The 13,364-nt window shown below is 40.7% G+C and overlaps 1 protein-coding gene and 1 non-coding gene across 2 annotated transcripts in view; both read left to right on the forward strand.

The window, feature by feature from the left end:
* LMBRD1 (LMBR1 domain containing 1) overlaps positions 1–13,364 on the forward strand; it is a 64,378-nt gene that overhangs the window by 47,095 nt on the left and 3,919 nt on the right. The window contains exons 13-15 of the mRNA XM_063125007.1: positions 1,345–1,494; positions 3,036–3,114; positions 13,233–13,324. Coding sequence (XP_062981077.1) covers positions 1,345–1,494; positions 3,036–3,114; positions 13,233–13,324 — 321 coding nt within the window. The remainder of the gene's footprint in view (positions 1–1,344; positions 1,495–3,035; positions 3,115–13,232; positions 13,325–13,364) is intronic.
* On the forward strand, positions 13,021–13,152 carry LOC134398565 (small Cajal body-specific RNA 15). The gene has a single exon (XR_010025433.1). It is a non-coding gene; the product is annotated as a small Cajal body-specific RNA 15 (non-coding RNA).

A 13,364-nucleotide genomic window follows, 5' to 3' on the forward strand; every position in this document is an offset into this window, starting at 1 on the left:
GGATCCATTGTTAAGATTCTTTGGCAGGCTAGATTTATAACATGTAAACATGATGGTATTTTTGCTTGTCCAGTTCAAATTGCCCTTAGCCACATAAATTTCCTGTTTCCTGAAAAGACTCCATCAGTTCTCCCGTTCTGCCTTTTTGTCTGGAACTTCCTCCCAGAACACTTATGTTGAATCAAGTCTCCTCCCTCCTGGCCTTCAGACTGGAGCATGTCCAGAGGAAGGTGACAAAGGTGGTGAGGGGCCTCAAAAACATGTATTTGGGGGAATGATTGAAAGAGTTGGGTAAGTTTAGCCTGGAAAGAGATAATTAGGAAACAATATGATCGCTATATTTAAGCATTTGAAGGGCTGTCACATAGATAATATAGCAAGTTTGTTTTCAGTTGCTCATAGAGGGCAGGACCTGAACCAATGGGTTCAAATTACAAGAAAGAGGCATTTCAAGGAAGAGGCTTTTGTTAGAGAGCCTTTCCTGGTTGTATGAGCTATTCAACAGTGGAACCGATTGCCTCTGGTGGTCTCTTCTTTGTTAGAGGTTTTAATATGGGCTGAATAGGCAAGTAATAGGGATGCGGTCGCAATGGAAAGTTGGACTAGATGACATTTGAAATCCCTTCCAACTCTGTGATTCTATCTTCCATAGAAAATCTGGGAGAAACATTTATTATAATCCTTTGGTGGAGTCCTCATCGCCATGCATACGTATTGAGCTACATAGCACATGCTCTCATTCATCCCTTCCTACAGTTTTCTCTCTCTTACCACCTCTCAAGAAGCCTGAGCCTACCAAGACTGACGTTTTAGTTTTTCAGACTGCGGCTGGAATAACAGCTTCCACTTGGGGCCCAACCTGCCAGTCTCATCCTATCTTGCAACCTCTCAGATACACAAAGCAGTGTAGCGGGAAAGGGACAATCCCTTCCTTGCCAACTCTTACCTACCTAAGGTAAACGTGGGTGCTGTTTGACATGTCTCCACTGCTAATGGGGACATGTCAAACGCACAGAAACACTCATTTCTGGAATGGGCCAAGTCAGCAGAGCTTGCAGAAGAAAGCTCTGCTGACCTGTCCCGATCTGGAAAGAAGCGTTTCTGCTTTTTGAACTGCTAGTTTTCTGTTGTGTGAGAGTTGGGTCCCACTTGCAGAGCAGAATAAGTGCTCCAACAAGATGAAGTATGTTCTTAAAGATTTGCATGCTCCCTTGAGCCTTGGATAGGTGACATAGAAATAGTTTAAGTGAAGGACAGGAATCATGTCAAAAGCATATTTTGGTGGAATTCAAATTTTAATTTCAAGTGTAATTTATGACACATTACTATTTTTTTTACTTTAAGCTGTACAAGATCAGACGGGGGAGGACACGACCACAAGCACTTCTCTTTCTCTGCATGATACTTCTATTGATAGTTCTTCACACCAGCTATATGATCTACAGTTTGGCCCCTCAGTACGTTATGTACGGAAGCCAAAAGTATCTAATTCCGGTAAGATTACTCACGAGTGGGGAAGTGAGGTCTAAAACAAAGTGCATTTTGAAATGTAAATATTCTCTTGTTTTTAGAGGATCTTTACTTATCAGGTAACATCTAGTATCTGAGTGTGTGATACTTGAAATGTTCTAGTTCAACAAATGTGATGCCACAACATCACAGACACCCAGAGGGATATCCCCAACATGCCTGTTGGGCTCTTCCGCTGAAGGAGTCCACATAGAATTGGGAATGGGACTGAAGGAGTCTGACTGCTTCAGCATAGGTCCATTTCACAGTTCAACCCATGCTAACCATTCCATCACTCCAGTGGCTTCCAGCGGCTTTGTAATACAGTTCAGTGACTTGAGCTAGAAGCTGGGTCCATGCTCAAGCTGTGCCATGACTGCTGTGTGTTAGGTTTAATACTGTGCTGCAAATACTATGTCTATAGATGCTTAGCCTAGAAGTCGTTCTGTACATTTTGTGTGAAAAAACAGCACAGAGGGTGAAAAATTCGTAATAGGCATTTTATTCACTGCTTGAATTCGCCACAAAGAGTATCATTAGTCAAAAGTACCTTGCAGGTTTACAAACTGGATTTTTTTAAACATCCCCCCCCCCCTCAGTTAGGACCTTCCTTGTGACCTAGCAAAATGGTATTTTTCATTATTGTGATCACTTTGATGTGAAAGTCTCAAAAAATATCTCTTCCTAATAGTCCTGGGTGATCAAATCCTAGGCTGAGTTTAGGCACAGAGCCAGCTTGTCTGGGACGTCAAGCGGGACAGCCTCAGAACTGGTACAGCCTGCCGCTGCTGACACCAAAAGACACAGCACGTGTCGTCTCTGCAGTTTGCACAGGAAGCAGTGTGTTTCGTGTGCTCAGTTTGTGCGTCCTACTTTGCAGTTGTGAAATGTGATTGTCCATAAGCTGCCCAAGTAACATGTGCTGTGGTTGCATTATCTGTGAGATTTTATGTTACTTTTAATTGAGAATTAATTACTGTTGTATTTGTTATACTTGTGCAACACATATAATTATATCATATGTATGTAAATGTTTAAAAAGCATACCATTTGTGTAGGTTTTTGTACTTTACGTTGTGGAGCATTATTGGCCACTTATAACAATATATATGCAACTATATTGTTTTACTGGAAAAGGAAAGGTCTCAAAGGCACTTTTTTTACTTGCAAATAGTGTCATGCTCAACTTCTATCAGGTATTTTATTTGATTGTCTTCCTTGGTCTCCATTGACCCCAATATCAGATTGATACAGTCATTTTCTCTGTTGATGGAGGTTAATCATGAAATAGCATAAGGATTGTTTACAAAATTGTTTGCACTCCTGATAGTAGGGTGTTGACAGTTTGAAATATAATAATGGTGTAGTTCTTCTAAAAGTACACGCAATCTAAAGAGCTCTTTCACAAGCAAAACTAAGTAGACTGTTCTTGTGGCCTTCATGCTAAAATAAATAATATGTCTGTAGCAATGGTATTCTAACTGCTATATGAAATAATCTTCAATGAATATGTCTTCTTCATGCAGAATAATATGACACTTGATGGACATATGACAAATGTGACCACAAATCTATCAAAAGTCTGCGATGCAGATGCCCCAGAAGGTAAGAGAACCTTATGTTCAACTTCAGTTTTTAGCCAAAATTAAGCTACCTAATATGCTTCTGCCAAAACCAATGAAAGTTTACTTAGCAATACCAAATACAAATTGGAATGTTTATGTCTTGCATAGAAGAGTGCTTTAACATTATTCAGAATGGCCTTGCTACTTGACAGTAGCATCCAGTTGTCAGAACTTACCTTGCAGTCATTATTAAGCTGTACCTTTTTGTTCCCCTTTAATTTGCTTGCAAGAATGTGACTCCTGGTATAGATCAAAGGCCTAAATGAGGCACTTGTCACGTTTTCCAAGATAGAAAGCTAACTTCTGTAATATACAGCAAGTGTTTCTCTGTAAGAAAGTGTATTCTTCTGATGAAGGTGCATAAAGGCTTTCACTCTGAGCCATCACAATTACCTTGAAAAAGGTTACTTACCTAAAGTGTGGAATAAGAAAGAATGACTTATGGGGGGGAAACACAGTGCTCTCCTATATAATAGTATCCAATTGTGCCCCAGCAGTAACGAAGTGCTGGTGTAAACCAACATTTGCACAACATAACTAGCACTTGGCTAGGATAATGGAAAAAGGCAGCTGTTTGTTGCTGGAATTTGTTGCCTCTGCCACCGTAATTCAGCAGAAAACTGCCGCTTTTTGCCATAACTCTAGCAAGCAGTAGCTACATAGGTTTATGGTAGCGCAAAATCATTAACACTAGTGCTGGGGCACAGCTAGATACTTCCCATAATACCTGGCTTATATGAAAAGTAGCCTCATTCTAAAAGGTGATGTTTAATTAAAATATCACTACAGACAACAGGGTTTCTCTCCACATTGACTTCTTCGTTCTTTTCGAAACAACAGCCAGCATTCACAGCAAGATTGCCACTGAGCTTCTGTTTCTAGTTTTGAATTGACAAGTTTTGCTCTGCTCCAGCATATGCGTAGAAGAAATATTTTATATAATACACAATTCTGAACCAATTTGTATAGATTTAGCTGTATGCTGTTTCGCAGACAGTTATCTTGCTTATAATATTGTTGCCATCTGTTGATTGAGAAGCTCTCCTCTCCATTCAATCAGAGGCAGGTTCTATTAGAAAAGGAGTTTGCAAGCTTTGGACTAGAAGGCACCTTGCACTTCCTCTCTAGTATTGAAAGATTTTTAGATCGAAATTGGAAAAAAGTGTTTCATAAACAAATCAGCAAATTTGACTTAATGAAACAGGCTGCAGTCCAAAGTGTGCATATTTGACCCAAAAAGGGCAAGTGTGCCTAGGATTGGGCCCTTCTTAAAAACTATACCTATTCTAACTTACATAGTTTGGGACCACAATACCTGACGGAATGCCTCTGCCGACATGAACCTACCCATACGCTGCGCTCAGCATCTAAGGTCCTCCTCCGAGTGAAGCTTGGAGGATGGCAACAAGGGAGAGGGCCTTTTCAGTGGTGGCCCCCCAATTATGGAATCATTTCCCTGATGAGGCTCGCCTGGTGCCAACATTGTTATCTTTTTGGTGCCAGACCAAGACCTTTTTCTTCTCCCAGGCATTTCACAACATATGCTAAGTTTGTTTGTTTTTTAATGGGCTCCAGAACTGTCGTTGTTTAAAATGGATTCTGTTTTACACTGTTGTTTTTATATTTTTGATGGTTTTAAATTTGTATACTTTTTAATGTTCACTGTTTTAACTTTTGTAAACCGCCCAGAGAGCGTCAGCTATGGGGCGGTATATAAATAAATAGAAATGAGCCTTTGGAGATTAATTTATTACTTTTTTGCACCAGCTTATGAGAAACAATGAAACAGAGATGAGGGAGTCTTTAATAAGTCTGTACTCTGATCCACTTGTAATAAACTGTTTTGGCTATAACTACTTGTACAGCTAGAATTTTCTCTTAAATGCTTTCATTCTTTGCTGTCATATATTTAGCAATCCAATTTAGTGCTTTATTTACATTCTCCTACAACTCCTTATGGGTTTAGATATAAAGAAAGTTATTGGAAATAAAAAGCCACTGCTGACATGATTGCACGAGTTCCAGTTTCTTCAGTAGTTAAAGGAAAGCCTGAGTGAGAGGTTGTTATGGAAACTACATTTCTAAAAATAATCTCTGGAACATAAGAGCCCTGCTGGATCAGACCAAGGCCTATTTACTCCAGTATCCTGATTGCTACAGTGGCCATCTAGATGCCAATGGGAATGTAACCTTCTCACACTGTTTTCCAACAACTTGTATTCAGAGGCATGGCGCCTCTGATCCTTGAGGTAGCACATAGCCATCATGACTAGTAGCCATTGATAGATGGATCAGTGGAGGATAAGACTAATTCCCTATTAACATTGTACTGTAAGAACTACCTTTGTTAGTCTTGAATCTCCCATGATTTAGCTTTATTGGATGTCCCTGGCTTCTGGTTTTATATGAAAGAGGATATTTCATATAAAGTTGGGACTTTAGCATCTTAAGATGGCAGCAGGATGTTGCAGACTTTTGCCAAGCTAGATGGACAAAAGATAAGCCTGAGGAAGAGAGATCCAGTCAGATCTGCAAAGGCAAAAAGAGTATAAACTTCTGGCATAAAATATTTCAGTCCAGTATGGTCTAGTGAGAATTGGAGTACAGGCTGAACTACAATGGTTTCTTTTAATATTATATGTAGTTTTTTTCAGTGCAACATTGATGTATATAATCAGAAGGGAGTCTGTAGCCTAGTATTTATTTATAAGAACATAAGAAGTGTCATGCTGGATCAGACTGAGGGTCCAGCTAGTCCAGCACTCTGTTCACATAGTGGCCAACCAGCTATTCTTTTATTTATTAAAATGTTTCTAACCTGCCCAATAATGGAAGGTCTCACTGTGGGATGTAAGCAGTAAAACAGTGTAACATAAAATCATAAAACTACAGCAAACCCATAAGCCGGTATAAAATCAGCAACAGTAAGTCAAACCAAGCTGTGATCCTAGAGCCACAAACTTGGATGAAAAGACAGGTCTTGACTTGGTGACGAAATGAAGTCAACATTGGGGTCAGCTGGGTCTCCAGGTATTCTATAACTGGGACACCACACCTCTCACATCTCCATGTAATGTACTGCTCTCACAGTGGGATTCAGAGAAAGGCCCCCTCAGCAGATTGTAATAGTTAGGCAGGCTTATACAGGGAGAGGGGCTTCCTCAAATACTGCAGTCCCAGGCCTTTTAGCGCTTTAAATAGCATCAGTAACACCTTGAACTTGGACTGGGAGCGAGTGCATGCCTCTATCATTTCTGTATGTGGCAAGCAGATGTTAATTACGTAGCGATTCTACGAGATTAAGCAGCATAGAAGTACAGTAAATAAAAATAATAATAAATGGCCCCAGTAGCAATCTAGTTCATGCATTCTGCACTAACTGCAGCTTCCTTGTCATCTTCAGAGGCTGCTCGACTTAGAAGTGGTCTGGGAGCATTTGATGCTATAGCATTGTTGAAGCTAAGCAGGTATTGATTGACCTCATAATTTCTTAGGCGGGAACCTCCGAGAGCCCCGTGAGAGTTCCAAATGAAGGGCAGGATAATAATGAATAAAGTAGAAGAGCTTTCTTTGAAACTTTTCCTACCATATGCAAAGCAATCTCTTCTCTGGATATTTACAAACTTTGACATATCTACATGGCACTGCTGCAGGAAAAAGGGGAAAAAACAATGAATTGCTTCTCAGCTTCACTGACCTTTATATTGTTGCAAAGGCTGCTAACAAGCTATATTAGAAATATAAGCCCTTTGGGTCAGTCCCACAAGGCTGTTCCCACTGTGTTCTATATAGGTTTAGCTTTAATTGTGTCATTCTAGGGCACATGCTGTGCCCTCAATTTTATGTTAGATTTCAAGGCAGAAATGTGCAAGAAGTAGTGTAGGAGCCAAGATAGAATTTGCCCATTCATTTTACTTTTCATAATGAGGCACAGATCAATAAAAAAACCGGCCAGTTGCACAAAAAGATATCCTCAAAACTAATGGGCAAACCTTTGTTGCCTCTTGAATCTATCAAGATCAGTCCAAATCTAAGCCTGGTGCAATTTTCAAACTAGCTTGGCACAAGGGTTTTAATAGGCACCTTTCTCAGCATAAGGCTCTTACAGACTGTTATCTACTGACTTTCCACACATGTTTGTGAGGAGGAACACTTGCCTTTAGTATACAAATCTTCATGTATTTAGGATGACATGTTGAATTTTGTTTCGGACATGGGAGAATTGTGGATATTGTTGGATGTAATATGCATTGTAAGAGATTCAGATTTTGATAATGCATGGTTCTTATTATGTTAACCTGTGAACCTGCCTTATACTAGGTCAGATTATTGGTCCATCTGGTTGGCAGTACCTAGTGATACATCTCAGAGATTTGAGGCAATCCATGGCTTGTCTAGTGCCAAAAGAACAAAATAATCTTAGTGTTTGGAATGTTCATTCTTATACATCAAACTTACAGAAACGTTTGGGGGTATAAATAGTCTCCTATTGCATAATGCCCAGCAAATGCCATTGTCACCTAGGGGAAAAGCAAAGACATTGTAAATGAGATACTGAACTAGTGTCGGGTTTCATTATAATGTTTCATGAAGGTCAAACAGGTCCAAGATATCTGCTATAATGTGTTTAGTCAGATTACCATAGAGAGCCATCTGTAGGTCTGTTTGTTGCTCTTTAATTCAGGTGAGCAGCTGGAGGGGTTGCAGATGGTGCTGAAAAATGTGCTGTCCTGATCTACTAATTAAATGTTTTATTTCCTCTTCTCACATAGGGCATAGTAGTTGACTCAGGAGGCAATCTGTTTCACAGCCAAGTTAGATCTCAACCTATATTTTCTCCTTTTCTTAGTCACGTTTATTTATATCCCACCTTTTGAACTCTGGAAAAGGGCTCACTAGGTGGCGTACAACTTTAAAATCATATAATACCAAGAACAATAAAAAGAGGGCAATCAAAACAGAGCAAAAATGCAGGTAAGGATTTAAAACAGTTCAGTGGCTTGGAGAAAAATGCTCTAACCACTCCCCTAAATCATTGGTGAGGTAGGAGACTCCCCACAGTCAGGATGCTGCAACTAAGAAGGCTGAGCCAGTTCAGTACATCAGCTCAGTCATGCCTTGACAGTTCTATAGCAAGGACTGTTGGACCTTATGCCAGCAGCTGATGAAGTAGTTGTGAGATGTTTATCAAAGGACAAGTACATCTTTCAACGATCGTAGGTAATTCCCGTGTTTGATGAGGAGCCAGCTAACATAAATAAGACACTGTCCTGGTTTGCACAGCACACTGGGCTCATCGGGGAGTTTAAACCCTGATAAGCTGGATTTTTAAAATATACAACTGTGGGTCATTCGAGGATTCTTTAACTCTCAAATAACCCATGATGCAAACCTGGCCACCATGGGTTATTTGAGAGTTAAATAATCCTCACATGACCCTAAAATAAGCCACAGTGGCCAAGTTCACAGAACATGGCAAAAAAAGCTGCCAATATTCAAAATTTTGCCTGGCATGCACTGCAGCTCATCAGGATTTAAACAGTCCCAACATGTCATGCTAACCGAGTCACTGAAACCTCCTGAGAAATGGAGTAATGTAGCCTGGGGGCTGATGGGTGGGGGAGCTGGAATTGGGAGCTCAGTATATATATTCAGAATATTAGCCTGACACACACCCCAAAACTTCTGGTATCTCTTTCTCTCTGCATTGAGGAAAACAGTATAACATGGTATACCTCTTTACATGGTATAAAGAGGCATACCACCTCTGATAAGGATTGTGCAATTCAGGGGGAAAGGCGGGATATAAATGTATTATTATTGGTGGTGATGATGATGATGATGATGATGTTTCTTCTCACTGATTCAAATGGGCACTTGCTCAGAGCAGCATTCCCAAAGAAGGGGGTTGGTTGGGGATACCCAGTCTGTTCTTTAGAACTAATTGGGTCTTTGAATTAAACCTAATTGGAATAGATTCCCAAATTCACTCAGTAATTATTGCCACACTAAATCATTTGTCTTCCTAATACTTTTTCTTACATAGAAAGCTGAATAATATACTGGAAAGCTTGAAACATTTTACATAACATTATATACATGAGCAAGTATCGGCCTTGCAGCCTGAGCTCTGTGTTAGAAAAAAGCATTCATTATAGAGAAATTTTGCTTTTGGATTAAGCCTTCAGTTAAGAGCCTTTCCTTTCCAGTATCTGTGTTTTAAGAGGTAAAAAGCATGTGACAGTCTGTCTAAAACAGTCATTTCAGTCTGTTTCCACCATGCATCATTACTGTAAAACGGGGACTTGAGATGATACTACATGCAATATTTTCCTGACTTAGCCCCTATATCAGAATTTACAGGGTGGTTTCACAAGTGTCTCCTAAAAGCAATTGTGAATGTCATCTGCCTGTAAATCAAAATCTATATTTTTAAAAAATGTATTCCATTAAGAAGACTCTAATGACATTTCACACATGGGTTATACCACTCTAAAGCATTGTGTATCACTTACAAAGATCTTCTTAACAGGGCTCTTTGTGGATTTTCCCCCTTTCCTTGTGGCTTCAAAGGAGGCAGCATGTCAGATCATCACTGCCTTGGATTTATTCCAATACTTCAGAGTATATATTTGTTTGATTGTGTGAACTGGCCCATTGAGTTTCTTTTGATGCAACTCTGGCTGGTGAGAACTTAATGGTTTCCCACCACCCTGTTTAAATCTTGCTGGAATTACTGGCTTGGTAGGCCTCAGCTTCTGCTACAGCTGCCTAGTTTCAGAAACATCTGCATCTTTGCCTTCTTATTTGGGATAATATCCTGAGGAATCTGTCACAATCCTCTGTAAGCAATTCAGGTTGTCATATATATACATGGCGTTCCAATACCTAATGGAACGCCTCTCCCGACATGAACCTACCCGTACACTGTGCTCAACATCTAAGGTCCTCCTCCGAGTGCCTACTCCAAGGGAAGCTCGGAGGATGGCAACAAGGGAGAGGGCCTTTTCAGTGGTGGCCCCCCGACTGTGGAATGATCTCCCCGATGAGGCTCGCCTGGCGCCAACATTGTTATCTTTTCGGCGCCAGGTCAAGACTTTTCTCTTCTCCCAGGCATTTTTAACAGCATTTTAACAGCATTTAACAACGTTAAGTTTGTTTTTAATGGACCCCACAATTGTTGTTTTTAAATGGATACTGTTGTTTTTATACTGTTTTTATGTGTGTGTTTGTGTGTTTTTAAATTGTATACTTTTAATGTTTACTATTTTTAAATGTTGTAAACCGCCCAGAGAGCTTCGGCTGTGGGGCGGTATATAAATGTAATTAAATAAATAAATAAATAAATAAATAAATATATATATGTCCTCTTGCATTCATACCCACCAAACAGCACTTTTCATAACACCAAGTTGTGTATATTAAATATATTTTTATTTATTTATTTTCAGTATTTATATACCACTCCCAATTCAAAATTTCGGAGCGGTGTACAAGATAAAATAAAACAGATTAAAAACACATTAAAATAGATTTTTAAAAGAAGCAAAATGCAAATTGAACCATGGCTGGTCATCAAGAGAAAGCTTCCTAGAACAACAACGTTTTCAGGAGGTGCTGAAAGGAATACAAAGTTGGCGCCTGCCTGACCTCCAGAGGCAGGGAATTCCATAGGAGGGGGCTATCACACTGAAGGCTCTTCCCCTGGTTGTCTCCAGTCGGAGAATGGGTCTATGTGGAACCACCAGGAACATGCCCCCAGATGACCTAAGCCACCGGGCAGGCTGGTAGGAGAGAAGGCTCTCTCTCAGGTATCCTGGTCCCAAGTTGTTTAGGGCTTTGTACGCTAGTGCAAGAACCTTAAACCTGGCCCGGTAGCAAATAGGCAGCCAGTGCATTTCCTTCAGCAGAGGAGGGAAAGAGGCATCTCCGGACAACAGCCGAGCTGCAGCATTCTACACTATCTCCAGCTTCTGGAGCAGCTTTAAGGGCAGCCCCACATAGAGCACATTGCAGTAATCCAATCTTGAGGTTTCCAATGGCTGGACCACCGTGGCCAAACTATTCCTGTCCAGGAGAGGCCATAGCTGCTGAACCAGCCGAAGCTGGTAAAAGGCATTCCGAGCCACCGTGGCCACTTGAGCCTCCAGCAACAGAGATGGATCTAAGAGTACCCCCAAACTACAAACCTGATCTTTCAGAGGCAGGGCAACCCCATCCAGAACAGGCAGTGAGCCGATCTCCCAGACTCGAGAACCACTCACCCACAAGGCTTCTGTCTTGCCAGGATTTACTTTCAGTTTATTGGCCCTTTATCCTGGTGAGAGTGAGGAAAATTTGATCCAAGCTGAGATGCAAGCTAGGCAACAGAGAATCTTTTCAGATTATTTTTTCAGGTTTTCCAGGATACTGTTCCATTTAAATCATGCATGACTATTGAGGGTGTTCTGCATTCCCATGGCAACAGCTCCTTGCTCCTTTTTGGATCTCCATTGTTTAAGTAAAGAGAAAAAAATGTAATCAAGTTGAATTTCTCATTGGCTGATTGGTAGGGGAAGATAAAATAAACTGAAATGTCATTGTTTACTGTAACAGATTTCCTGCTGAAACTTGGATGCCCTGAGCTACATAGGCATCTGAAGTTGTGAACAGCCTGTCACTCAGGATACTCTCTTGTGGGAGTGGGTGATCTGTGGGTCTGTTGCATGGCAACAGTTTGTAAGTCTTTGTGAAGCACCAAGGGGGAAAACAATAGCCAAGGTTGGGGGAAACATAGCTGTCAGGTTGAAGCTATAGAAGATGACTGGAGAAAGATGAGCAAGAGGCTAGAAAATAATCCAAGGCTAGGTTAAAGGAAGGCCCATGTTTATTAGGTTTACTTCTATTGATAGACGTTGGGTGCTTAATCGGTTTAAAGCTTTTTCTTCGTATAATGTATGTTATGTTGCAATGTCTTAAAGTACCACCAGAAATAATTCACAGCAATTATGGAGAGCCATTCTAGTTGGAATTTCAGACTTGGACCAGGGAGACCCTGGCTCAAATCCTCTCTCAGCCCTGAAGCTCGCTGGGTGACCTCAGACCAGAGATTCTCAGCCTAACATATCTCAGTGGGTGGGTGAGAATAAAATATTGGGGAGACGATATAAAAATATTGATTTTAGATTCCTGGGTTCCACTCCTCAGTGATGCAGCATGTTGTAGGCCTTCGTGATTGTGCTCTTGCTTTCCCCCTTGTTTGTACCCATGGTGACCCTGAACATTGCCTCGAAAGCGAATTGCTTGCTGTTACTGTGGCAAGCTCTTTCCTGTTCTTTTTAATGGAAGTTTCCTGTGATGAAGCTTGAGATGCTTCCCTTGATCTGTGAACACGAAGCAGAGAAAGGTGGAATTTGCTTGCAACACAAGAGTTCCAAGAATTTGAAGGGATCAGCAGCAGGCTGTGGAGAAAGCAAGGTTTTGGATTTTGATACCAGTTTGGGTGGAGATAAGTTTAATGCAGACAGTGCTGTCAGGCAGTACCGAAAGAATGCTTAACAGTGGGCTACAGGAGATGCTTCTGGCCCAGATGAATCCTGTGTCACTTCAAAAAAATTACAGATCCAGCCAGCAAGCTGTGGTGGCTTGTGAAAGCTAAGGCACAGCAGTCTTACCTGGGATGGGCTGTGGTGGTGGTGGTTGGGGGTGGGGTGGGGGAGAATGGGTATTTTGGTGTTGTCCTGAAAGAGAAATTAAGAGTATTTTGAATATGAGTACAATGGGTTCAATTACAGCACTGTATTTGCTATCATTTCCCCTCACACAAATGGCTTAATTGGAAACAACTGTTTCTATAGGAAAACGTGCACTTCATGTATACAATCTGTAAATAAAGTTCTAAACACTTCTGGAGGACTAAGAAAGTAGAACCAGTGAAGTCAGTTGGTTCTTCTGATACTATCCTCCTAAACTAAATGGCAGAAGAACAAGGTCTTGTCTGTGAGATGTACCTAGGCCTTACTGCTATCTTCCAACAATGTCCAATTTTAAAAAAAAATCAATGAGAAGGGAGGAGTGTCTTTTACAGGATTTATAGGTTGTTGTTTTTTCCCCTTTCAGACCAGTGCACTGTTACCCGAACTTATTTATTCCTTCACAAATTCTGGTTCTTCAGTGCTGCGTATTACTTCGGCAATTGGGCTTTTATCGCAGTGAGTAATCTTATTTGGAGGTCATTATAAATCCAACTTA

Source organism: Elgaria multicarinata, chromosome 4 (genome assembly GCF_023053635.1).
Source record: "Elgaria multicarinata webbii isolate HBS135686 ecotype San Diego chromosome 4, rElgMul1.1.pri, whole genome shotgun sequence".
In the NCBI taxonomy this organism is placed as follows: domain Eukaryota; kingdom Metazoa; phylum Chordata; class Lepidosauria; order Squamata; family Anguidae; genus Elgaria; species Elgaria multicarinata.